At 45.4% G+C, this 25,351-nt stretch overlaps 1 protein-coding gene across 1 annotated transcript; it reads left to right on the forward strand.

Moving 5' to 3' along the window:
• The first annotated feature begins 18,409 nt into the window (after positions 1-18,409).
• On the forward strand, positions 18,410-20,593 carry OLIG3 (oligodendrocyte transcription factor 3). The gene has a single exon (XM_032274448.1). The coding sequence runs from the start codon at positions 18,629-18,631 to the stop codon at positions 19,445-19,447; it is 819 nt and encodes a 272-aa protein (XP_032130339.1). The 5' UTR covers positions 18,410-18,628; the 3' UTR covers positions 19,448-20,593.
• The last annotated feature ends 4,758 nt before the right edge of the window (positions 20,594-25,351 follow it).

Here is a 25,351-nt window from a genome sequence, read left to right on the forward strand (position 1 = left end):
CCTGGACTCAAACAATCCTTCCTCCTCAACCTCCTGAGTAGCTGGGACTACAGGCATGAGCCACCATACCTGGCCAATCATTGAAGCATTTTTTTGTTGGTTGCTTTGAAGTCCTTATCAGGTAACTCCAACGTCTGTGACGTCTTGGTGGTATTGTCTGTGGATTGTCTTTTCTCATTTGAATCGAAGTTTTACAGGTTGTTGTTATGAAGAATCTTTTCTCATGTGTTCTGGGCATCTGGCATATTATGCTATGGGACTCTGGATCTTACATAAATCTCCTGTACTAGCAGGTCTCTGTGGAAACCATTCTTCCCGGGGAAAAAAGGCACCATTTCTTTTTTCTTTTTCTTTTTGAGACAGAGTCTTTCTCTGTTGCCCAGGCTACAGGCAGTGAAGTGATCTTGGCTCACTGCAACTCCTGCCTCCCGGGTTAAAGTGATTCTCCTGCATCAGTCTCCTGAATAGCTGGGATTACAGGCACATGCCAACCATGACTGGATAATTTTTGTATTTTTAGTAGACATGGGGTTTCGCTATGTTGGTTAGGCAGGTCTCGAACTCCTGACCTTGTGATCTGCCCACCTTGGCCTCCCAAAGTGCTGGGATTACAGATGTGAGTCAAAAGGCACCATCTCTTTACTCTTGGGTGAAGGTATAAGCCCATGATCCTGGTTCCCATAATCATACTTTGATGACAATCATTCAGAACGGTGTGGGAGATAAGGGTTGGAGTCGGACAGTACTGAGTTGAATCCTGGCTCCCACTTACTTACCGTGTGTCCCAGAGTATGCTACATAAACTTGCTGAGCTTCATCTCTACTAGATTTCCCCATCTCTAAAGTAGGGATAATAATACCTTGGCAGGCTGTTTCTGGATTAGCAGTACTACTTGTGAAGTACCTAGCACACAGGAGGTGTTCAACAAATGTAAAGTGCCTCCAGTTATAAAGTGTATTGAAAGAGGACAAGCTGAAGGGGATACCACTCTGTGAGCCACCTAATGGATGAAAATCTCACAGCTCTATGTTCTCTCTCTTTTTTCCCAAGCAATCCTATTTTCTAAAAATTACGGGGTTTTTTTGTTTTGTTTTGTTGTTTTGTTTTGCAAGACAGGGTTCTGAGCTCAAGTGATCCTCCCATCTTAGCAAGTGGGATCACCAGCATATACCACTATGACCGGCTAACTTTGTTATTTTTTGTAGAGATGAGGTCTTGCTAAGCTACCCAGGCTGGTCTCAAACCCCTGAGCCCAAACAATCCTCCCACGTTGGCATCTCATAATGCTGGAATTACAGGTATGAACCACTGTGCCCAGCCCTAAAAATTGTTTTACATGTGGTACAAATTTGTTGTAGAAACCTCCTCCTAGTGTCAGTGGGAACACCCTGCAGGCCAACAGGGCTTCAGATTGACTTGTCCTTCCCTTTGCTTCCTTCTTGAAGCTTTCTAACTTTTTCACACAACTGAATGATTAGGAGAAAAAAGGACTTCCAGTGAAAACTCGTCACAGTAAACATCTCCCTATAGTGTGTTTGATTTTCATGGATGCTATATTTCTTCATAAGATTTATGGTTTTGTTTGTGAGTTAGCTTTATTTTGTTTCTCAGTCATATTTCTATTGTTATGTTAATTGTGCTAAAATACACACAACATAAAAATTAACCCTCTTAAGTGTAGAGTTCGTTAGTGTTAAGTATATTCACATCGCTGTGCAACTAATATTCAGTACTTCTTTGTCTGGTGAAACTGAAACTCTTTAACCATTTAATAACTCCTCATTTCTCCCTCCTCTGAGGTCCCAGCAGCCACCAGTCTAGTTTCTAGGAGTTTGACTAGTCTAGATACCTGATTCACTGATTGATTGATTGATTGATTGATTGATGAGACAGGCTCTCACTTTGTCACCCAGGCTGGAGTGCAGTGGCAGGAACATGGCTCACTGAAGCCTCAACCTCCAGGCTCCAGTGATCCTCCAACCTCAGCCCCCTAAGTAGCTAAGTAGCTGGGACTACGGGCGTATGCCACCACACCCAGCTAATTTTTGTGGTTTTTTTGTAGAGATGTCTCAAACTCTTGAGGTCAAGTGATTCACTCACCTTGGCCTCCCAAACTACTGTGATTGTAGGCATGAGCCACTGTGCTCAGCCTCTTTAGACACCTTATGTAAGCAGAATCATATAATATCTGTTATTTTATATGATTGGCTGGTATTTAATATCAGATATTTAATATCTGACTGGCTTATTTTGCTTCTTTCATGTCTTTCCCTGAATGGCTGATATGTATAGAAAAATGTTTGTATTTTCATTTGGACAGGCATCTCAAACTTACCCTATGCAAAATATCTCCTCCCTCAGTTTTTCCCATCTCAGCTGCTAAAAGATAAGTTGCAAAAAATAAAAACCATGACTCCAAAGCAGATATAAAATAAAGTAAGTCAAAGATTTTACTTAAGTCATTAATTTATAAGAGAAACCAGTAAGATGTTACAACCAATTCAAAGAAGCACTCAAAGAGTAGAAGCATATGTAGAGAATAAAAAATTCTGAAACAAATTTACAAATAACATGCAAAATGGTCTACCGACAGGCAGTCAATTACATTCTAGTAAACACACTCAGTGTGCTCTTCTATGTATAAGAATAATTTCCTACAATTTACAGAGCTGCAAAACACCTTCACGACAATGAAAGGTGAGATCAACTGAATGAGTGTGTTAGAGAGGACACTCATTAATCTTTTAATCTCTTCTTTTCCCACTTCAAAGTCTTTCACTATTTTTCTTGGTTCAGTGGATTGCATCTGTCTCCTTCTAGATATCAAGTCAAAAACTTTGAGGCCATTTTTAACCTCTTTTTTCTCATACCCATGTCCAATCTCAGCAAATCCTGTTGGCTCATCCTTCAAATTACATTCAGAATCTGACCACCTTGCACCACCTGCACCAAACAAGAGGTATAGGCCACCAGCGTTTATTTTCTGCCCAGTTACTTGCAATGGCTTCCTAATTGATCTCCCTGACTTTAACCGTGCCTCTTTCTGTCTCTTCTCAGTGGAACAGAATGACTTTTCTAAAGTATAAGTAGATGGAAGCCACTCTGCTCAAAACCTCTCAGGGCTGCCAAACTTACTCAGAGTGGAAGCTAATGTGCTTGCTAAAGAGCAGAACTTACAATTTCCTACAAAGCGCTATACATTCTGCACCTTCAGCTACTGTCCCCAACCCAAGAGTAGCTTCTCTCTGACTTTTTTTTACTATTTCTTTCACTAGACTTCAGCCACGTTGGCCTCGCTATTTCTCTAACATGCAGGATCGCACCTACTTCAGAACCTCTTTGTATTTGTTGACTTCTCTGCCAGGAACATTTTTTCTCTAGATCTCTAAATTACTTGGTCTTTTGTCTCCTGCAGGTTTTAATGAAAAATCTACTTCCTGGAGATCTTCCTCTACATTATTTTCTGTTGCCACCACCAGCATCCTATTTTTTCTCCCTCAGTACCCTCTTCCTTCCTTCCTTCCTTCCTTCCTTCCTTCCTTCCTTCCTTCCTTCCTTCCTTCCCTTCCTTCCTTCCCTTCCTTTCCCTTTCCTTCCTTCCTTCCTTCCTTCCTTCCCTCCCTCCCTCCCTCCCTCCTTCCTTCCTTCTTTCCTTCCTTCCTTATTTTTTCTATAGTAATTGTCACCATCTGATAAAACCTACATGTTACTCATTTATATGTTTACCTTATAATTTGAGGCAATCGAGGAAAGGAATATGTGGCTATTTTGTTCATTTAAAAACTTCTCTGTGCCTAGAATAATCCCCAGCATGATGCAGTTGCTTAATAAATACTTTTTAGTGAGTGAGTTTTTGTGAACTTTTAACAAGATGATATGGGTAAGAAACTGGATCCAAAACCCAGATATTAGGTGCAAGATGAGACAATGCACATCACATCAATATTCTGAAGTTTCAAGGTGCTGTGGTCAGAGGTATGAGGCTAAGTGTACCTCTACTTGAAGTTTAACGACACAACAAGGGCCTCCCCTGTACAGGCTGAATGTCATCACTGCCAATCTTAGCATGTCACCTGTGAAGAACAGAGGAGACAAAAGAAGCCATGTTCACCAAACATTCCTCAGCCTGCCTCTTTCTGCTAAGGTTTGTTGGTAACATGTCACAAGCTGATCATAGTAGAGTACATATGTGCTACTAACGTTCTATGTCAGAATGCTTCTTGGTGCCCAGCCTTAAACCCAGTCATCTGCAGACTACTTCACACTGCGGACTAGAATGACCTCACCCATCTCCTTGGAAGTACCACCATTTCCACATGTAATACCTCACAGTATAACAGCGTGGCCTTTCCGCTGGCCTTAATAATGGTTATCAATTTTGTAAAAACATTTTTATCCAACTAAGCAGAGAACACGGTTTGCTTTTATCTGAAAAGGCAGAAGTCCATATTTGTGGAAAAGGCAGAAGTTCGCATTTGCTTAGATTCTTTAGCTCTCTCACATAATTTAGTCCACCTATCATGTCTCATTATTATATATAGTTTGAAAAATGTTTGATGTATATTTACATAAGATAAGTTTGCTTTAAAAAAAGCAAAAGAAAACAAAAAATAAAACAGGGTAAGACTGGTATATAGGCAAGATTGCTCTAATGAAGGAAGCCAAAAATAAAATGACTTACAGAACAAGGAAATTTCATTCTTGTCCTTGAGATAGTTCCTTTTTTTTTTTTGAGACAGAGTTTCGCTCTTGCTACCCAGGCTGGAGTGCAATGGTGCGATCTCGGCTCACCGCAACCTCCGCCTCCTGGGTTCAAGTAATTCTCCTGCCTCAGCCTCCCGAGTAACTGGGACTACAGGCGTGTGCCACCATGCCCAGCTAATTTTTGTATTTTTAGTAGAGACGGGGTTTCACCTTGTTGACCAGGATGGTCTTGATCTCTTGACCTCGTGACCCATCCGCCTCGGCCTCCCAAAGTGCTGGGATTATAGGTGTGAGCCACTGTGAGATAGTTTCAATAGTAAAAGTGCAAGTCTTTAGGGCAGTTCTGTACTACACTGTAAGTGGGGAGCCTAGAATCTTCTGAGTTATTGTTTAGCTAAGACCTAGGCTGTTGTCATCATCTGCATGGCTCAAGTGTGATCAGAAAGTAGACAGAAGGAAGAAACCGTGAAAGAGGCATGCCTGTGTCTTAACTCCTAGATGGCTTATAACTTCCACTCACGTCCATCATCAGTGACTTAGTCACATGGCTACTTCTCAGAGTAAGGACATCCGGAAGCTAGGCAGGACTGAAAAGGTTTTGGCAGCCTTTCATCAGTCTCTGTCACACCATTCTCATTACTAGTTTTCAGTACTAGTTTTCGTTACTAGTTAAGGGTCCTAGTTACCCAGGAAGAAATGGTTCCACAGGAAGACACACATTTACTTCTAATAACCTGGAAGTTGGGAATACCACCTGGCTATTTTGGGTTTTTCACACCACTTAACCAAAGGGAGAAACAAATATATATTACTATGTTCGCTGAAGTTATTTTTATACTGATTATCAAGAGAAAACCAGTTTTGCTACAGAAAGTGGGAAAGGAGAGTAGGTCTGCAATCTAGGAGCTCATCTGGGGACATGCTACTATTTTCATAATCGCTAGTAAAAGTTCATGGAAGATCATAGCAACATTTTACGTGCAGGACTACCAAGGAATGTTAGCTTGACTCTCTTCACCAAGAAGCCAGGTCAGCTGAGATGTTAGCAAAAGACAAAGGGAACAGGAAACAGACAGTAGAGCAAAGAAATCTAAAACTATAACTGTAAATTTGTTAATAGTTGCCCACAATTCTTCATACTCTGTTAAATATATATGATATATATGAATATATATTAACCCATTTCCTTTTTTCTCTTCTGTCATTTATCTACTATTTCACATAAGTTGTCTTTGTGTGTGTGTGCTAAGATTGGTGGTGATGTGTGTGTCTGTGTGTGTGTGTGTGTGTGTGTGTGTGTGGGTGTGTGTATTTTTTAAATTTCTTTTAGAGATGGGATCTGGCTTTGTGACTCCGGCTGGAGTGCACTGCTGTGATCATATATAGCTCGCTGCAGCCTCAAACTCCTGAACTCAAGGGACCCTCCCACCATAGCTTCCCAACTAGCTGGGACTGCAGGTGTGCACTGCCATTCCTGGTTGTATTTAAACGAATAACTTAAACTATAGAACGCCTTATATGAAGCAGAATTGACTAAATTGGAAACAGAATAAAAACTACCCAGTGATAGACTTAGTGAGTGGTAGGATATTAGGTTTCCCAGGAAGTATATATCTTTGTTTACTGTTGTTCATTTATTTTTATGAGCGGTATTGCATTATGTTGGATGCCAATGTGGTTTTATTTTAATAGTTGCAATTCGGAAGTTCAGCTATGGATAGAAGGTGTACACAGACATCAGATAACCAAAGGAGTTAACTGTGGTGGGCAAGATGGATTAGCTTTTTCAATTTCTATCCTCTTTCTAAATAGAAAGAATAAAGAGTTGTCTTCATTTCATTGATTATTTTACAAGTGGACACATATTAGACACCTTTAAATAGGATGCACTCATTCAAGATTTGGAAAAGAGAGGTGAAGTAGACATCATTTCTTCCCTTTTCTAAATGATATCGCCTATCCAGCCATGTCATAGAAATGCCACTGCACTCCTTGGCAGTGTTCGCAGTGATCATTCTCTGGCTTCTGGCCGTTGAGAGTCAATTATGACAATTTCTTTTGACTCTAGCTTCCTGACTCCTGGTTCAGTTTATGCTCTCTATTCTTGAATTTTTAACTCCAGCTGCAGCCTCAGAAGTAATAGCTCCGTGATGGATTACTTACAAATTGTTCTGGAGACCCCACCTGAGCCCACTCCTTTGGTCCTTCCAAAGATCTTTTAAATAGGCAATGTCCTCTATTATATCCTTTTTTGTTTAAAATAGGACACTGGCCAGGGGCAGTGGCTTGCACCTGTAATCCCAGCACTTTGGCAGGCAGATCACCTGAGGTCAAGAGTTTGAGACCAGCCTGGCCAACATAGAGAAACCTCATCTCTACTAAAAACACAAAAATTAGCCGGGGGTGGTGATGGGCACCTGTAACCCCAGCTACTCAGGAGGCTGGGGCAGAAGAATCGCTCGAATCTGGGAGGCAGAGGTTGCAGTGAGCCAAGATCTCACCACTGTATTCCAACCTGAATGACAAAGCAAGGCTCTGTCTCAAAAATTAAATAAAAAAGTAAAATAAAATAGCCAGGACAGTTTCTGTTGCTGGCATTGACATCTCACGGATACATGTGTGATGTTTGTCATCTCTTCTCTATTTCTCCATTGTGCTTCCCAGAATGCAGACGTGATTACTCCCACCTTGAGCCAAGACCATGAGGGTCACATAGTAGAGGTGTTAGAATGACAAGCTGGGGATAGCCAGGTCCTTGAGGACATTATGGAGCAGAGTCACCATTCCAGCCCCAGACTGCCTTCTTCCAGATATTACAGAAAAGAAACACTTTTCTCTTTAAGACAACGTTATTTTGGGTATTTATGACTCTCAGCTAAATCAGACTTGACTGATTCAATCTTTAAGGGGCTCAACATAGGCCTAACCCACAGTACACACGTAGTATATATTAGCTTTTATTAGATCTGTGTTCACGTACTATCCATAGCTGGACTTAATTATATGATTAGAGAATTAGAATGTCCTCTCTTGACATTTTTGCCTTTAGGTATCCCACCTATCTATCAAGGTCCAGCCAAGTGCCTCTTTTTCTATGAAGCCTTCTTCAATTTCTCCATCCAGAAGTTCTAGCAAACATGGCTAGAACCTAGCACAGTAGGTATATGAGCATGTGTCTGCACACTCCCTAGAGTCTTTGTAAATAGAGATAAGATATGAATCAACTTTATGTCTGATCATAACTAAAAATACTATGCCATGCATGCAATATATGTACTTATCAACTAATACTAAAGTAATGATATACCTGATTAAGAACTAGATTTTTTGGTGTAGAAGCTAAGTGATGTAGGGATTTAAAGTCACTGGGGAAGGCTTCTTGAAGAAAGCAGAATTTTAGTTAGACTTTGAAAGAAGGACATAGTTTGAATAGGTGAAGATGAATAGAGAAAGTATGCACAGCAGAAGAAACAGCTCAAAAGCATGGAATGTATGAATGGGGTGTGTGGCGAACAAGGAAACTCACCTACCTGAAGAGTCTCTATTATGAGGTGGGAGGATGAAACTCAAAGAGATAAGTTCTATTACATGAGGCCTATACATATCAATTTGCATATTCTTATAGGTACCAAGGTACTTATATTTTTATTATTTGTTTTGCTTCTTGTTTGTTTGGGGGGGGCACAGGTGCAGAGAATTAGATTAATTATAATTCTTTCTTTAGAAAGTACTTTTATCATTGGCCCATGCATGTTTGTGTTTATTCTGAATGATATAATGAACACCTGTGAACGTCCAGCCCAATTCAGAAACCTAAGCATTGATTATAACTTGTATAACTCTGTGTGGTTCTCTCCCATCCAATATTCTTCCTCCTTCACCTGAAGTAGCTCCTATCCTGAATCTATGCTGATCCTTCTCTTCCTTGCTTGCTATTTCTCTTTGTTAAATGTAGTTTTTCCACTTCTCTGTGTAATCTTAATAAGTATGTTAAGTATATGCTTAATATATATTACATGGTTTGGCTCCGTGTCTCCACCCAAATCTCACCTTGAATTGTAATTCCCCCATAATTCCCACGTGTCAAGGGCGGGGTGGGTGGAGGTAATTGAATCAGGGAGCATGCTGTTCTTGTGAGAATGAGAGAATCTCACAAAATCTGATGGTTTTATAGGCATCTGGCATTTCTTCTGCTTGCGCTCATTCTCTCTCCTGACGTCCTATGCAGAGGTGCCTTCCGCCATGATTGCCAGTTTCCTGAGCGCCCCCCATCTGCCCCTGCCAAGTAGAACCGTAAATCAATTAAACCTCTTTTCTTTATAAATTACCCAGCCTCAGGTATATCTTCATAGCAGCATGAGAATAGACTAACACAGTAATATATTAGTAAGTACATTGTTTTGTTTTAGTTGCTTTTAAACTTACAAAATTTGTAATCGTTCTCCATGTAACCTTTTTGGACTTTTATTATTTCTCCTAATTTTTTATTAATAGAATTTGTTCATATTTTTGCACACAGCTATGATTCATTCACTTAATCTGCTGAATAATTCTGTACATGTACTTTAATTTCCTCATTTATTTCCCTGTCAACTGTTTGTTATTGTGAATAGTGATACTATGAACATTCTATTGCAGTATATGTCTTTAGGTACACAGATTCAAGAGTTTGAGGTGGAGGCATACAGCCTAGGAGTAGAATTTCCAGGTCATGGAGTACATGAATGACCAATTTTACAAGATAATATAAAACCATTTTCCAAACTGGCTATGACAGTTTATATTTCTACCAGAAAACTATACGGAATGCCGTAGAGCTACAAAGATCTTTTCCCGGTTTAAAAAGAACTACTCACTATTCACATTCCTTCAGTGTGTTTTGATAAAATATCATTATTTAATTAGTCACATTCATCAATCTTTTTCTTTTATAGATAGTTCTAGTTTTGCCTAATTAAAGAAATCCATCTCTATTTCAAGATTATAAATAAATGTATTTTTTATTAAATGTTTTAAAATTTTGCTCTTGAAATAAGTCTGATCCATCTGGGTGAATAGCTTACAAATAGCTTGCAAAACACTGTTATTTAATCCTCACAATGGCAGATTCACAAGTATCATTACTTTCACTGTGCAGATGACAAAACGAAGATTCAGAAATGGCAAGAAACTTGTGCAAGTGTGTATAGCTGGTAAGTAGCAAATCCTATGTGGAAATTCTGAAGGGTGGTAAAGTCTGTCTTTCTCTAATATCTGCCTCTGACCTTCATACTATAAGGTGGGTGCTCCTCCAGGGGGAAGTGACATCTCTGTTTACGACATAGGAGTTGTCAAAAAATAGTTTCTATCTCTCCAAGAGCTCATCTTTTCTATGATCCCAGGGTATTTGCAAGTTTTAGCCAGTAAGCAACTGATTAAAGAAACATATACAATATTTTTGTGCTGATGTTAATTTTGTTCCCATTGTTATTGATGTCTTTCCCAAACAGGGACACATGGGGCACCACAAACAGAGAGAGGAGCCTTGCCCTTGTTATTATAGACCTATGTTTAAAATGTTTACAACTCTAAGTGCATATGCCTATGTCCACTAGTTTTTAGTTTCTATAGCTACTTAAACTTTTGAGTTGAGTTGGTTATATGTTATTTGCCCATATCTTTCCTCTCATACATGCCTTTGGCAACACTTTTCTATTGGGTGTCTGTTCTTGACATTACCTTCCCCAGAGATATTATTTCTCACTTAATGTAATTACATCAATTAATAAGTCTAATGGGAGCAAAGAGCTTTTATCCCCTGCTTTACTTTCACGGGAGGTAAAACTTTGATGGAGATGAAGAGATAGAACAATTATAGCAAGTATACATGAAAAATATACACATAATGACCGGGCACGGTGGCTCATGCCTGTAATCCCAGGACTTTGGGAGGCCTATGCAGGTGAATCACAGGGTCAGGAGTTTGAGACCAGGCTGGCCAATATGATGAAACCCTGTCTCTACTAAAAACACAAAAATTAGCTGGGTGTAGGGTTGGGCACCTGTAGTCTCAGGTACTCGGGAGGCTGAGGCAGGAGAATCACTTGAACCTGGGAGGCAGAGGTTGCAGTGAGCCAAGATCACGCCACCACCGCACTCCAGCCTGGGCGACAGGGTAAGACTCTGTCTCCAAAAAAAAAAAAAAAACAGAAAAAAATGATACACGTAACAGCATCTGGTTTCCTTTCATACAAATAAATCACATATAAAAGCTTTTCCAAGAGAAAAGGAATTTTTCTCTGGAAATAATTAATAATAGGCTGAGAAATCTATGCCAATCAAATGAGAGTTGTCTTTTTCTGGGTACAAATTTCTAGTATTGCATTCTTATTTAAGCAGATGCATTGTTGCGTGATGAGCAACTATGGGGCCACTTGAATTGTCCCTCGATATAGAGTTGATGCTTTCTTTTTTTATGTTTAGCAATAGAGGAAATGAAGAACTTATTCGAGACCACTGTCCAACAATACTAGGCTGTCCACAGTGCTCACTTTAAAAATTCTATTTCTAAAAAAAAAAATTCTATTTCTATTCTTTCTACTCGTTTGATTTTATTTCTTTTAATCTGAGTCTATTTCTTAGCATGATTTCAGTCTGATGGTATCTCAGCTTTTCACTTTGCCTCTGTAGCACAGTTTCTGAGCCGTCCCCATGCTCAGAAGTACCAGCCCTGAAGGGTTATTCAGTGTTTTTATTCTTCCCACAGCTTTATCTCAGGTGGTTTGACTGGTTCAATATATTGGAGGGTGTATGAATGGTGAATGACAGTGCCACAGAGTCCATAGGATATTTAAACAAGATTGACAAAATTGTTATACATTTGCTTTTGGAAAACAGCCACAAATGGGTTCTTTATTAAAATGGTAGAATCAACATCACAATTTCCATGCATATATAAAGTGAACATATATTTTGCAAGTGCTTTTGCACAACTCCATAAAAATGCACGTAAGTGTAGAATTAAATGTATGTATTATGAACTAAGGATATATGCATAGTATTTTCTATTCCCTCTTCTTTCTTTTCACCCTCATTAAAAGTTTTGTTTTTCTAAAAGTCTACTCAAATGTATTACACTTGCCATAATAAAATGAAGGAAAAAACAAAGTTCTTTTAAGGTTATCTAATTGAAATATTCACTTCTGTGGACAAATACTCCAGTATTCTCCTATTTCTTTATTATCAAGCATTATAGGGTAGATGATCACAATTACTGGAAGAAAATGACCTGGAAAATTATCAACTTTCTTTCATGAATACCTTAAATGATATCATGTTATTTAAAAATATTAATTTCCATTATTATTGTGTTCTAAAAATTAAAATATCTCAAATTTATAAGAGGCTTTTATTAACAGCTCTTGATAGTACTGTTGAGAATATATTTCAATTGTTGAACAGGAGACTCAGCCTGGTCTGCAAGTAAAATATAGAATGATAAATATCTAGAAATGTTAAGCGATAATTTGTTTCCAGCTTGCTATCTCTCTCTTTACCTTCCTCCTCCCCTCTGCCCTGTAAAATAAAAGAAAAACAGGACCTAAGGCTTAAATTACCTGGGCAATTGTTTTAATTTTAGCATATATTATAATATGGTGTAAAAATGAAATTGAAAATTTAGCCAGTATTGTAAACAGTGATAATTGGGTTTTGTATCATTTGTATTCAGACTGTTTGTGTTATATAAACAAAAACCATACCTATAGATAGAAAAATACAATGGACTAATGAGAAAGTACAGTTTATTACATTTTGATTTGTTTTCTGAAATGATCAAGCAAAATCCACCTGGTCCATACCACAGATGGTGTATAAAATGAATCAACCATTGAAAGCCTGATTTTAGAAAATTGCTATTTTTTATTTTTCAAGATTCAGCAACAGAATCCTCATTTACAATTTTCTCAAAATAATGCTTGTAACTCTATATTTGTTAGGAGTCAAGCCAATGTGAGAATTTCAAATCCAACTTTACTTATAAACAGGCATTTAATATGTTTTCCATTGTCTTCTTTGGCAACATCTGAAAATAATTTATTTATTTAGAACCCAAAGACTTCAAAGAAATATTTTAATGTATTTGACTCTATGCTTATATAAATATAAACTTCAGGACTTATATGTATAGGCACCTATAATAAAAAGGCAGTGTAATAAATTGTTGTCGTAAGTATAAATATTCCTTTAATCTGCTGTTCCTTTATAGTTAGATTCTATACCTATATTCTAATCTCTTTGTGGTATCTATTTACTTATATACATTGTGTATAAATCTGAATATTACTGAAGTCAAAATGAGGTATACATATGCTACATAACTATCTTTAAAATAAAACTAAATTTCTTAAGCACTTCAGCAAAGACAACAGCAATATGTGTTTAACTATCTAACAGAATATAGCCAGGAGATGATCCAATAGCCTCCAAAAACAAAAAGTAGAGTTAGTATTCTGTGCTTTCATATTGAGATATCAAATTGTATACAGTGGTTGTAACTATCAGTTCATAAAAGAGCTAAGTTAATAACAATAAAATACTGTTAAAAAATCATCTGCTTAGTGGTTCTTAAAGTATTGGTATTAATGGAGCCACAAATCCAGAATGTCAGGGCACATGCCAAGAATGTGCATATAAGTATGCAAATTTTAATACAACTCATCAGTTTATGTAATTGATCACCAGTGATATTTAAATTAACCCAAACATTTCAATTCTTGAGAAAAAAAAAAATGTTTTCCATTTATTGGCTTTCTACCGGACGAAAACTCAGTTGAGGTTTTGGCAATTGAGCAGATGTTACCAGAAAGGAAAAAAACAAAGTACTGAAGGGTGCTCACTAATTGAGCAAAATCCTATAAATGAAGCCCAGAAGTTCATATCTCCTTTGACTTTAGTGAGTCTTTAAATAATGATAATGAATTTGTAAGTTCTAACCAGCCTTGCTGCTTATGCATCATTAAAATCAAACTTCTAGCTCTGCCAGTGTATTCACTTGTCTATATATTCACATAATTAGCACCTCATCATTTTGTGCTATTCTGGGACTGCCTGGCATCTTCCAGTCTCACATCCAACATTGTGAAAAGCAGTTACTAACAGCTCATAAAATTCTGCTGCCCTTCCACGTCTGCTATTTTCCCTGTATGATAATTGGATTTCAAAAAGATGAAGAGGAAGATTGGACAGATCAGTAAGTTTTCAAGATGTTATTTAAAATACAGGGAAACCCAGGAAACGGAATTGCTTTAGTCAGTCTGTCTAGATCCATCTTCTCTGGCCCTTGTATCACCTATTTAATTGCTGGAATTTTGATCTGTGCATCTCCCAGTGCAGGGGCTCAGGGTTCCCTACCCTAAGCCAAAAACGATTGCTCGGGATGAGCTGCTGCAGGAAGAGATTATTCCTGCTTGACTTCGGTCTATATTGATATTTAATTTTCTTTTGGTCTTTTAAATTTATTTATTTTCTTTTTTGGTACTGACTTCTTTGATCAACCTAACAGCCCTGGTGACCGGACCCCCACTGCAATTGTCTTGAAGTTACTGGTTTGCTCAGCTAAAGAATATACTTTTTTGAGAAGTTTCTCCGCGTGGTCAACTATTTTTTAGGCTATTCCTTGCTTGTACATGAGGGAACAAAGTTAGAAATATTTAGGTTTCCTTTTTTCCTTCTGTTTTGTCTTGGAGGGTTGTTGGATTGAAAGGTGAAGTCCACAGGGTAGCCTCCCGCCTTTCGGTCTCGGCCAAAGTTTCTGCTGGTCAAGTTTGCGGCTTGATGAGCGAGAGGACCCCTGGACGCTGCTGATTGACCTGCCTCTCACAGTAGCCTCTCGGCAGGTCAGCCGGCGACATTTGCTGCTGGACTCTTGCGGGGGTGGGGGTGGGGGTTCGCTCCTGAGCCAAAATCGCCACGGCCTCAGGCAGAGCCGGCAGCTGTTGGAGAGGAACTCGGTGGCTCAGGCTGCGGAGGAGTGGGAGTCGGGCACCGAGCGGCACGCACTGGGTGTCAGGTAAGAGATGATCCCTGGCGATCTGGGACGCAGAGGGGGTTGGCAAGCACAGCCTAACAGCTTCCCGAGTGCGCGGTCCCCGCGGAGCGCCCCGGGCGCGAAGGGACAGCAGGACGGCTCTTCTGACTCGGTCCACGCGCCGACCCTCTGTTTTCATATATTATAGGAAGGCTAAGAAACTCCAGGCTCTTCCCAGCGCCAAGACAGACTTGGAGGGAAGTAGCCTGCCGGCCTTGGGACGCACCTGTTGCGGGAGAACGACCCCCGTCTCCTCGGCGCAGCCCTCCCCAGCCCCAAGGGCGCAGGGTGTGGCCCGAGAGAGCGCAGCCGGCGCCTCCGCTGGGTTGCCCGCTCCGGCCCCTCGCCTGTCTGAGCCCTCTGAAAGGGGTCCTGGCCAGGGCCAAGGTCACGGTGCGTCTCACGCTGAGCCCTTGTAGGCTTCCACAGCCTTGGCCGGGCGGCGGCGCCTTTACTCTCCCCTTCCGCACACGTCCCGGGTGGGCGATGGTAGTCAACTCTCAAGAAGAAATCCGTGCGCTCGCCCTCCTGCGCTCCCAGCCTGCTCCTTCTCGGGTTCAGGGCTCAATCAGAGGAACTGAGCTGCTGCAGCAGGGGTTGAAAAGCGACTCCACGAGGCAAGGCGCGCGGGGCCCCTCCGCCTTTTGCGTCCCGGCGAGTATTAAGCCATTTTATGAGAAGCAAAGTCGTGGCACCTTTACTTACCCCCCTTGTCTAGTTGTCAACCCCCCCCCCAACAGATGGGAAGTGGAAGAACTAGTCTCTAAAAGTACTTACTGGTCCTGAACCTTGGACCACCCCACACTCACTCACACATTGCGGACCTTCGGGAAAGCAGAGGGTGACCCGGGAGCGAAGCACGCGCTGCGTCCCGGCCTGGGAGCGCGGGAGTCCTGGTCTGGTCCCCGCAGATCTCCCATTTCAGGCACCGCTGTGTTATTGGAGCTGAAAACCCTTATGCAAGAAGGAAAGGAGGGTCCTGGTCTGTTCGTGCAAAGGACCAGTCGCCCCTTCCCGGACCAGCGCAGCCCCTTCGGAATTGGCTGCGGCCGGCGGTCCGCCCCCTGGCCGTGCTGAAAGGAGAGTGACCTCTGGTTTGGACTTCCAGAATCCTGGCCCCTGTCTTCCAGCCTCGCAAGCTTGTATTTCGAGGACTGCTCTCCCCTTCCCTCCCCCGACCTTGCCACCTTCTTGGCTAACTTGGGGGACATTTAAAACTTTATTTTACATTGTCCACTGAGGAAATTCAGACTTTTTTTTAAAGGGTAAAATATCTTGTAGCAACAAGATTTTTCCACTCCTTTATTTGCAATCTTTCTGCTCTATCTACCCTTTGCCACTTCCCCAAATCAAAACTCAGGTGCCGCGTTTTCAGTTTGGGAGTGGGAAAGGCACACTTGGCCAACGACCTAGGGTGAGGTACGTGGCTCAGGAGAATGGCGGGGGCCAGACCTGTGGACTGTTTGCAGGGCGGGGAAGCTGCTCTAAGTCCAGTCCAGTGCTCACTCCCAATGCCCTCCCCCGTTTGCCTCCCTCCCCTCACCCCATTTGATCAGCTGGGGAGTCGCTGAGGGTTGGCATTAGGACTAGCCACTAGCTTCTTTCCATCATCTGGGACTCCAGAAGTTGCTTCCCGAGGGGGTAGGGGTCGTTCTCCACCCCCTTCTTTTTTTAAATAAGCAGGAAGACTTAGGGTATGCCACTATCTTTTTGTTGAGTCTGATGAATTAAGAAACATTCCTTATGCTTAGTATTAGGACTGCTTTTGGGCGTCAGTCTTTCCACATCCAATCTAATCTTTTGGATTAAGAAACTCCTTCCACGGAGGTGGAGGTGGTAGGCGAAGAGGCTCTTGTCCAGTTTGCAAGAGCACTAACGTCTCAGCCTTGACGAAGGGCTGTTGGCCATTTTCCCCCATTACAAAAAAGCCAAATTCGATGTAGCAAAAGCATCCATGCCAATGTTGCGTCTCCCCATCCGGCTGGTACTGCCAGAGCTGCCTTCTCAGAGTGACAGTCCGTGCCAACTCCGGACCTGGGCAAGCATCCCTCTCCCAGTGACTGCTCGGTTTGAGTCAAGGGAAACGGAGGCCTCCTGTTCTTCGAAGTGAGTCAGCGGCGCAGAGGCCCCCAAGAGCCCGAGGTTCCGGGATTGATTCGATTTCACACTCCCACCGAGAATCTCAGTCCTGAGCTAGCGTTTGTCTCTCGTTCCTTCAAGCCCGGAGAGGCGCGGTGTCCGGGTTCTAGAGACCACTCCTGGGGCTCTCTCTCTTCCTGGGATTTCTGCCTTCTCTCCCCTGGTGCTGCTGAGTTAAAGTCTTGATCTACAAAAACACAGCAAGGGGGAAGAAAGATCTACGCCCACCTCCGAACTCGCACCGAAGGCTCCAAACTCCAGGCCTCCTCTTTATTCCCAGAAACGACTCTGCGCTGAACCGCAGTGCCCAGGCACGCACGAGGGGCTGTCTAGGTCCTTTCGTTGTTTCCCTCCCGTGTGCTTCTTTGCCCACCCCCTGCCCTCCGACATCGGATAGTTTATTATGAGCTTCCGATTTCCCTGTCCAACGCCATACGGCAGCCCCAGTCGAGTGGACCCATCCGTGAGCGCAGGCCAGGCTGGCGCTGAGTTCCCGGAGCTCACGTCCCCACCGCGGCCAGAGGTGGCCCCGCTGAGCTTCGGGCGCTGACTGTCCTACCTTCCGCCAGCGCCAAGGTCCGGGAAGCCTAGAGCGGGAGCAATCTCTCTCAGGAAACTTTGCACGTCCTAACAATCTGTCTCTGCCTCTTTGGCTCCTTTTCCTTCCCACCCTCCCAAGTTGCTTTTCTTGTGACATTTTTTTTTCTTCTCAGTTTTTGGTCTAGGAAGTTAGAGAATTGTGCAAAGCTGAAATTCTTTCAGTAATCCATGTTTTAAAACTAAAGAGAGGACAAAGAATATAAGAGATCTCTCGTCCACAATACTGTCAGGGGCAAAACGTGGACATCTCGGTGAAACCGCACCAGAAGGGCCCAACAAACAAAATTGACAGAATGGAAGTGTTTAGGAAAAGAGATCTAATGAAAAAAAAAATCTTGAGACAGAAGGTCGGCATGCAGTCTTCCCACCACCCCTGTCCCCACTGGCTGCACTGCCCTCCAACCGCACCCGTGTCCCTCAAACCTTTCCACTGGGACCTCTTTTTGCCCATATTTCTCTAAACTTGGGAGCAGCCATGAGAGGAAGGAGAGCCAATGTTTCAATCCCTCTCTCCAAACCCAGAGGAACCTCCACCAACCGCCTGGCCACCTTCTCTTCCCTTCCTTCAGTTCCCGATGTGTGAGTTGGTTAGAGAAATTGAGAAGGGGGGTGGGGTGAAAGTTTAAAAAAAATCAGGAAGGCGTGAGCTGGAGCGGTGAGTGTGTCAATCAGAGGGTTTTGTGCCTGGGGGCTCCTAGCGGTTCGGAGCAGAGGTGTCCCAGGGCGGCCCCACAATGAATATGAATAGGAATCCTTGCTAAATGGGACAGCAAAGCGCACCGCCCTGAATGATGGCACGTCATCCTAACCAGCCCAGGATAGATAGGAGGGCTCCTTTTGTCTCTTTTCTCCGCCACAGCTCTATAAAAGCCCCTCTTTTTCAGCGTGAGGTTAGTTCAAGCACACACCAACTAGCTGTCCAGGAAGCAGCCTAACCAGAGAGAGGGGCGTGGGAGGGAGAAAGGCGGGGAAAAACAGCATCTCAGCGTTTCTTCTCACGTCTTGCCGCTGAGAAGTGGGTTCCTGGGCTGTGCAGATTTTTTTTTTTTTAATTCAAGATTTTCTTTAATTTCCCGCCTAAAGCCTCCCCACGGTAGGGCCGCATCCCCAGTAATAAAATGAATTCTGATTCGAGCTCTGTCTCCAGCAGAGCTTCATCTCCGGACATGGATGAGATGTACCTGAGGGACCACCACCACCGCCACCACCACCACCAGGAGAGCCGTCTCAACTCTGTCTCGTCCACGCAGGGCGATATGGTGCAGAAGATGCCCGGCGAAAGCCTCTCGCGGGCTGGCGCCAAGGCCGCGGGAGAGAGCAGCAAGTACAAAATCAAGAAGCAGCTGTCGGAGCAGGACCTACAGCAGTTGCGGCTGAAGATCAACGGACGTGAGCGCAAGCGGATGCACGACCTGAACCTCGCCATGGACGGGCTGCGAGAAGTCATGCCCTACGCGCACGGGCCCTCGGTTCGCAAGCTCTCCAAGATCGCCACTCTCCTGCTTGCCAGAAACTACATCCTCATGCTCACCAGCTCCCTGGAGGAGATGAAGAGGCTGGTTGGCGAGATCTACGGGGGCCACCACTCGGCATTTCACTGCGGGACCGTGGGCCACTCTGCCGGCCACCCCGCGCACGCGGCCAACGCCGTGCACCCGGTGCACCCCATCTTGGGCGGCGCGCTCTCGTCCGGCAACGCCTCTTCACCACTGTCCGCAGCCTCACTTCCCGCCATCGGCACCATCCGTCCTCCCCACTCGCTGCTCAAGGCGCCTTCCACGCCGCCCGCGCTGCAACTGGGCAGCGGCTTCCAGCACTGGGCCGGGCTGCCCTGCCCCTGCACCATCTGCCAGATGCCGCCGCCGCCGCACCTGTCCGCTCTGTCCACCGCCAACATGGCCCGGTTGTCGGCCGAGTCCAAGGACTTGCTCAAGTGAGCAGCGGGCGGGCCCGGCTGCGGAGGAGGAGGGAGAGCTGCGGAAGGGGCTGCAGTGCCGGGCCGGGAGGGAAGAGGGAGGCTGCGCGCCCGGCCCACGGGAGGGCGGGCTCCGGGGCCCGCGGCATCCCACCCTGTCTGAGAGATCTCAGACTCCACTTGACCCCCGGAGGGAAAAGGACCAAAACCAAACTGCAATTTCTAGGTGGCAGCAAAGGGGGACTCGAACCAGACGTCGTGTGTTTTGCATGCATGCTTCTTTTCCCCATGCCGCGCCAGTATTTCTCACTGCCATATGCTCTTGTCAAAACTGCATTTGTTGTATAAAGATGGGATCGGTGTAGGGAAAAACTTGCGAAGGAACTTTTGAGTTGGCTTTCTCTGACTCTGTGTTCTCGCTTTGGGAAAAGACGGCCATCCCTTTTGTGCAAAACAAATGTAAATATTTTCTTGAGATGGATGCGATTATGATTGTCTCTGTCCTCGCCATAGTTTTTCTAGAGACAATGGAGAGAGAGAGAGACATAGAGAGAGATCATGACCCAAGTTTTGAATCTCAACTCCGGTCCAGGGCATGACAGACACCTCCTATGTGGGTTTTCCTTTCGACGCAGTGTAGGTCAAAAGAATGCATGCACGCTTCTAAATGAATCTTGTCTAAACATGTTGTGCAGGCCGTGGTGCCGTTTTCCTTGTAACAAGGATTTTTTATTAGTGAATTCTTCCAAGTACTCCATATATCTGTCTGTGGTTGTATGAAACGAAAAAGGGGCAGAGTGCAAAGACCCACACTCACGCACACGCGCTTCTTCTCCCACCCCCATCCCCTTCAAACTTTATTCCGAACCTTCCTCTGCTGTTCCGGGGCCGCCATTGTAAACGCTTGGCTCCCTCTAGTAGCTTGCCCCACCCCCTCGCTCAGTTATTCTGCATGCGGGGTTGGCTCTCTCTATTATCAGCTTTGAAAACTTATTCTGGTTTTGGGAGGGGTGCTGTTTTTATTTTCCTGAACATTTGCTTGAAATATTTTGTTAGGGCCTCAAAGACAATATCTGTCTTTATTTTTTATATATTCTTGATAACTATGATATATTTATTAATAACCAGTGTTTCTGGATGAGATTTCAAATAAAAAAGAAACTTTAAATCGTGGCTTTGGCTTTGCCTAAAATCTTAGCAGATGGGGGTAGTGGGATAGGGAATACATGAACCAGGTAAGGTGTATCTGGTATGCGTGAGGGATTTGGAATGGGTGGGCAGATTTGAAGTTTTCCTTAATTATGTACAAGTAAACAGGATGGGTAAATTGGTGCTAATTTTTGGAAATGTCCTTTAAATGGGGTATTGCCCACATTCATAGTCATTCACTCTTTGAGATCCTTATTTCTCTGCAGTAATCAGACCCTCATAAACTCAGGCATTGAATTTTCAAAAGTAATCTGGAAATTCAAAGTGGCAGAAACGAGAGGTGTAATGTCACGATGATGACTGTGATGACAGTAAGTTAACTTCTTTTCACTTTAAATTGAACTTGTGGGTTATCTTTTCCACCCATGCTAAAAATCGAGTATACATTTTCAAAGCCAACAAAGAGGTCCTAGAAAATAATCAAATATTCATCCTGCTTACCTTCCCCATGGGAAGCATGCCCTGCAGAGAAAGGAAAGGCTTCTCTGCTTTGTAAGGTGAGCTCCGGGTGAATCAAAGGACCGCCCAAGTCTCAGCATCTTACAGATTTATAGCGAGAATCCTCCCTTCTTTCTTCTCTTAGAAGATTGCTGGTCTGATTAACCATATACGTTGGGCATCTTCTCCATAAAAGTTAGCTAAAATGGGAGTTATTTAAATACACGACTTTTCTCTTTTCACCTCCCACCATAACATTTCCAAATGGTTTATATAAGCAGGAGTAATCCAGCAAGAGGGTTTTGTCTATTTGTTTAAAGGTGACAATAAATCAAATTGTAGTGATAGCAGCTCCAACAACACAGGCCTCAATTTCCCTCTGAGGGAAACAGAACTCTCATTGTAATGCAATAACCCAAGATTTGCTTCTGAATTGGTTGTAACTTGCCTCAATGTTGGTTGAGGCCCAAGCTTCTCTCCAATGGGGGGAGGCCTGTGGTGTCCTTCTAGAATCCAGCATGGAGAGCACGGCTAGGAAGCATTTGTATTTGCCCTGTCCTTCCTTAGTCCCCAATGCCTGCCCATTGCTGCCTCACTCAGAGAGGACATCTCTGTGGGTTTCTCTTCTACCTAAATCATTCCCCTCCATCCCTCCCATGGCTGCCCCACTCTCAGCCAGGAGGAAGACCTAAGTGAGGGCCTACAGTGGAGGGTGCTTGTTTCCACTGGTTTTCGGCAGACAAATGGGAGAATAATCGTCTGTTTCCCAAGGGTGATTCATTTCTCTGGGTGAGGAAAGAGCCTATTGAAGATTTATTTGAAACCAACACAAGGCAGCCCTCCAGTCTTTCCCCAGAGTTTATTATTTAGAAAGGGGGTGAGGGGAAGAAGTTTCATCAGTCAGGAAGGAAAACGACTTTCTTTTTAGCCACTTGCTTCTTTTGAGTCCGGTTTCCAAAGGCCTGGTTCTGGGGAAAGACTCGGGGCCTTACAGCGAGCCTAGCGGTGGGCTTCTTGCCTTCTCTAAAGCTGAGGCTTAAATTGGGTTATGGAAAGGAATAAAGCCACACTCTTTACACTAGGACAGTCGTGGATTTTGTGATTCCGCTGCTGAGACAGGAAATCCTTGGGCTGCCTGCAGTGGTCAGTTTAAAGAGCTGCGATGTCCACTCACATGAGCTAAAAGGAACCTTAAGCACAGGGAACTCTATTCCAAATCTTGCAACTGAAATGGAAAATAGACACGGCTTCCAACACTGAGGAGCTCTCTTAAGTGAGCAGAGCTCTTTTCTGGGTTACGAAAATTCTTTTGGCTTCCAATATTAGAAGAGATAATTTCTTTAAGTACAGGACAGGAACCCAGTGAGGAAGGTGATTTGGGAGTCAGGTCATCTGAGGTTTCTAGATTTATTGGGAAGAAACAATCTCAACTCTCCCTCCGGGAAGGGCCTTGATGCCTAGGCTGGTCTGCTGTACATGTGTTTGCAGGCAAACTTTTAGTGTCCTTGCGTTTTCCTTTAAATACTCGAATTATCCACGCCACAAACAAGATTTCATGGCCGCAAAGGTGAAAAGGGGTTTCGGCCGGATTTTGTTTTTTCGTTGTCACTTTCTGTAAAGTTCTCAAGTTTAGTTTTTCATTCAATCTGGAAACATACGACGATCCTTGTATTCCAGATTAAACACCGCCCTACATTTAAAAGGATAGCGAAAGCTTCCTGGGCTGGGACACCTTGAGAAGCCCACACTAGAAACTTCTCGGCGCTTTCCCAGGCGATGACCTAATTCAGAGGGAGGAAGAAAGTGACGCTTAGAAAGGGAAAATGAGGCCGGCGTCGGCTGGGCGCACCAGATCTTTGTTCCCGGGGCCGCTGAGGCTGACAGCCCGCAAACGGGCGGAGACAGGCTGCCTGAACGGCCCCAGCCCTGGGTTTCCCCGCTCCAGCAGCAGGGGGCCTTGTGTCTCCTCGAACTTTTTTTTCCCAGCAGCTAGGTCAAGCCAGGTTTTGAGCTTCCACTGACGCATTAGGCAGAAATTGCAAAAGCCTCCTCCCACCGCGAGGGTGCTGGAACCCCCTCCGCCCCACCAACATCTCGCTCAGACACCAGCTTTTAATTTCGCATTCCACGTCCCTTCCAGAGACGCCCGGGCCCTCTGTTCCCTTTTTCCCACCCGCCGCTGGGGAGCGGGAGTGACTGCAAAGGGTGGGCTCCCCAGTCTCCGCACCCAGGCTAGATATCTCCGACACCTCCCTGCGATGCTCTCTCCCTCCCCTGGTCCGAGGTGGGGACTCGGGACTGGCCTCGAGGCCGGGACTCGGAGGAGCCTCAGCGAACCAGAAGACGCCCCGCGGCTCGGCCTCAGCTTGGGGTGCTTTTCCGGGACTGACCTGGCCCAGAGAGTCAGTCTCTGGTTTGCAGGGGCCTCCCCTGGGCACCTTTTCCGAGCAGCCCTTCGGCACCCCCAGGCCCGAGGCCACCCAGGACCACCCCTCCCAGCAGCGCTCTCGGCCGAAGCCGAGAAAGAGGAGCTGTGAAGAGAGGACCCCGGTGCCAGGCCCCTCCTGGCCGTGCGGGACCTGGGCCTGTCCTCCTCAGTGCGGCCCCGCCGGGTCCTGGCCGCTCACGCGGAGGAAGGAAGCAGGTAGAGGAGCCGCCGCCTGAGGGCTGGGAGTGTCCTCGGGAAGAACTAAGCCCAGGGAGGGGCCGTGCGGGAGGGAGGCGGCCGGCGTCCTCTGCTTGCCTCTAAGAAAATTTGCCGGATAGAGAGAGCGTCCTTTCCTCCCCGACCCTGCAGAGACTCGGGGCCTCTCGGGGACCCAGTGCTGGTTTAAGGGGCCCACAGAAATCAAACTCCGAAAGCTCGGGTCTGCAGCGTCACTTTTCCGTCTAGCGTCCAGGTTCACTGAAACCTTCCCTGGGACACTGCGGTCGGGGACTGCGAGGGGTTGGGAGAGGATGAAGTGCGTGGGCGCCGAGGGAGCCCGCCAGCAGCCGGAGTCCGCGCTTGCGATGGCCGGGGAGAGCCTAGGAGCGATCCCCGAGGAGCCGCCTGCCCCGCCGCCCACCCGCAGGGTGCGCGACCCCTCCCGCCCTCCTCCTGTACCCAGCGGCAGAGAGCCGGGAGCAAGAGTCTCAGACTCGAGCTCCGCGCCCGGCTGGGGGTCCCCGGGTTGCGGATGGGTGAGAGGGAAGCGTCAGTCTCCGCGCCCTGACCCCGGACTCCTAGCTGTTTCGGGGCCCCCGCAGGACACGGTCAGAGAGGTGGGGGCGCAGGCCACAGAAGGATGCGCGGGAGGCAGATTCCACCAAGTGAGGCGCCTACACCTGCAGAGTGCCTCGAAATAAGGGTTTATGGAAACTGGGAGGGAGGAAAAACGAAAACAATAACCACAAACAAATCCAAAGTCGGGCCGAGCGCCGCGGGCCCTCTCTTTCCTCTCAGGTCACTGCGCCCCCGCGCGCAGCCCGGGACTGATACTAGTTTGTCAATTTTGCTAAGGAGAGGCCCGGTTAGGGGGGCGCGGGGGGCCGAGTGGCGGCGCCTTCCCCAGCTGCGGGCACCACACGGAGGACCCTGACGCCTCGCTCTCCCTGGCCGACCTGGATCACAGACCCTGGAAGGGAGCCGTTGCTTCTAACCCAAACTCCTGGACTGCCCGTGGCTCCTGAACCAAAGTACGAACGTTTGTCCTCGCAGCCAGGCACCGGCGAAAGGAATTTGACTCGCCTCGGTAGTGGGCCCCTCGGGTTGTGGGTACTGGACCTGCTGGGGCCGAGGCCCCAGGGAGCCAGGAGGGAGGAGTGCGCAGATCTGGGAGTCCAGTGACCCGTCTTGGTTTTACTGCTGCGTCCTAGGGTTCGGGTAGAAGCAAAGTGGTTGGGTTTCTCGCACCCCAGGAGGACAGGGGCAAAGAGGGGGCAGCGCCTAAGGGTCTGTGGGGCAGTGTCGGTTAGCTGCCCTAGAAACTTTTGGGATTCTGTCTGGCTCTGACTTAAGCAAGACCCCTCTTTTCCTCGTGGCCTGCGACAGACACCTCAGAAAGTGCAGAGGCCAGGGCCTGATTCTGGCGGTTGCCAGTTTGCAAGCAAGCACCCCTCACCTCCATGCATGGAAAACTGCAGAAGCCGGGTACTGAGGGAGCCCCCCTCTCTGCCTGCTGCAGGGCTGTGGTACCAAGAACGCACTTTTGCCACATGCAAGATCATTAATTCCAATGGGGAACATAGAGGGTGGCAGCGGGCGCATTTTATGGCGACTCCTTTCTCCTCCTGGTTA

Source organism: Sapajus apella, unplaced genomic scaffold, assembly GCF_009761245.1.
Source record: "Sapajus apella isolate SASKATOON/1434 unplaced genomic scaffold, GSC_monkey_1.0 scaffold6, whole genome shotgun sequence".
NCBI classification, from domain to species: domain Eukaryota; kingdom Metazoa; phylum Chordata; class Mammalia; order Primates; family Cebidae; genus Sapajus; species Sapajus apella.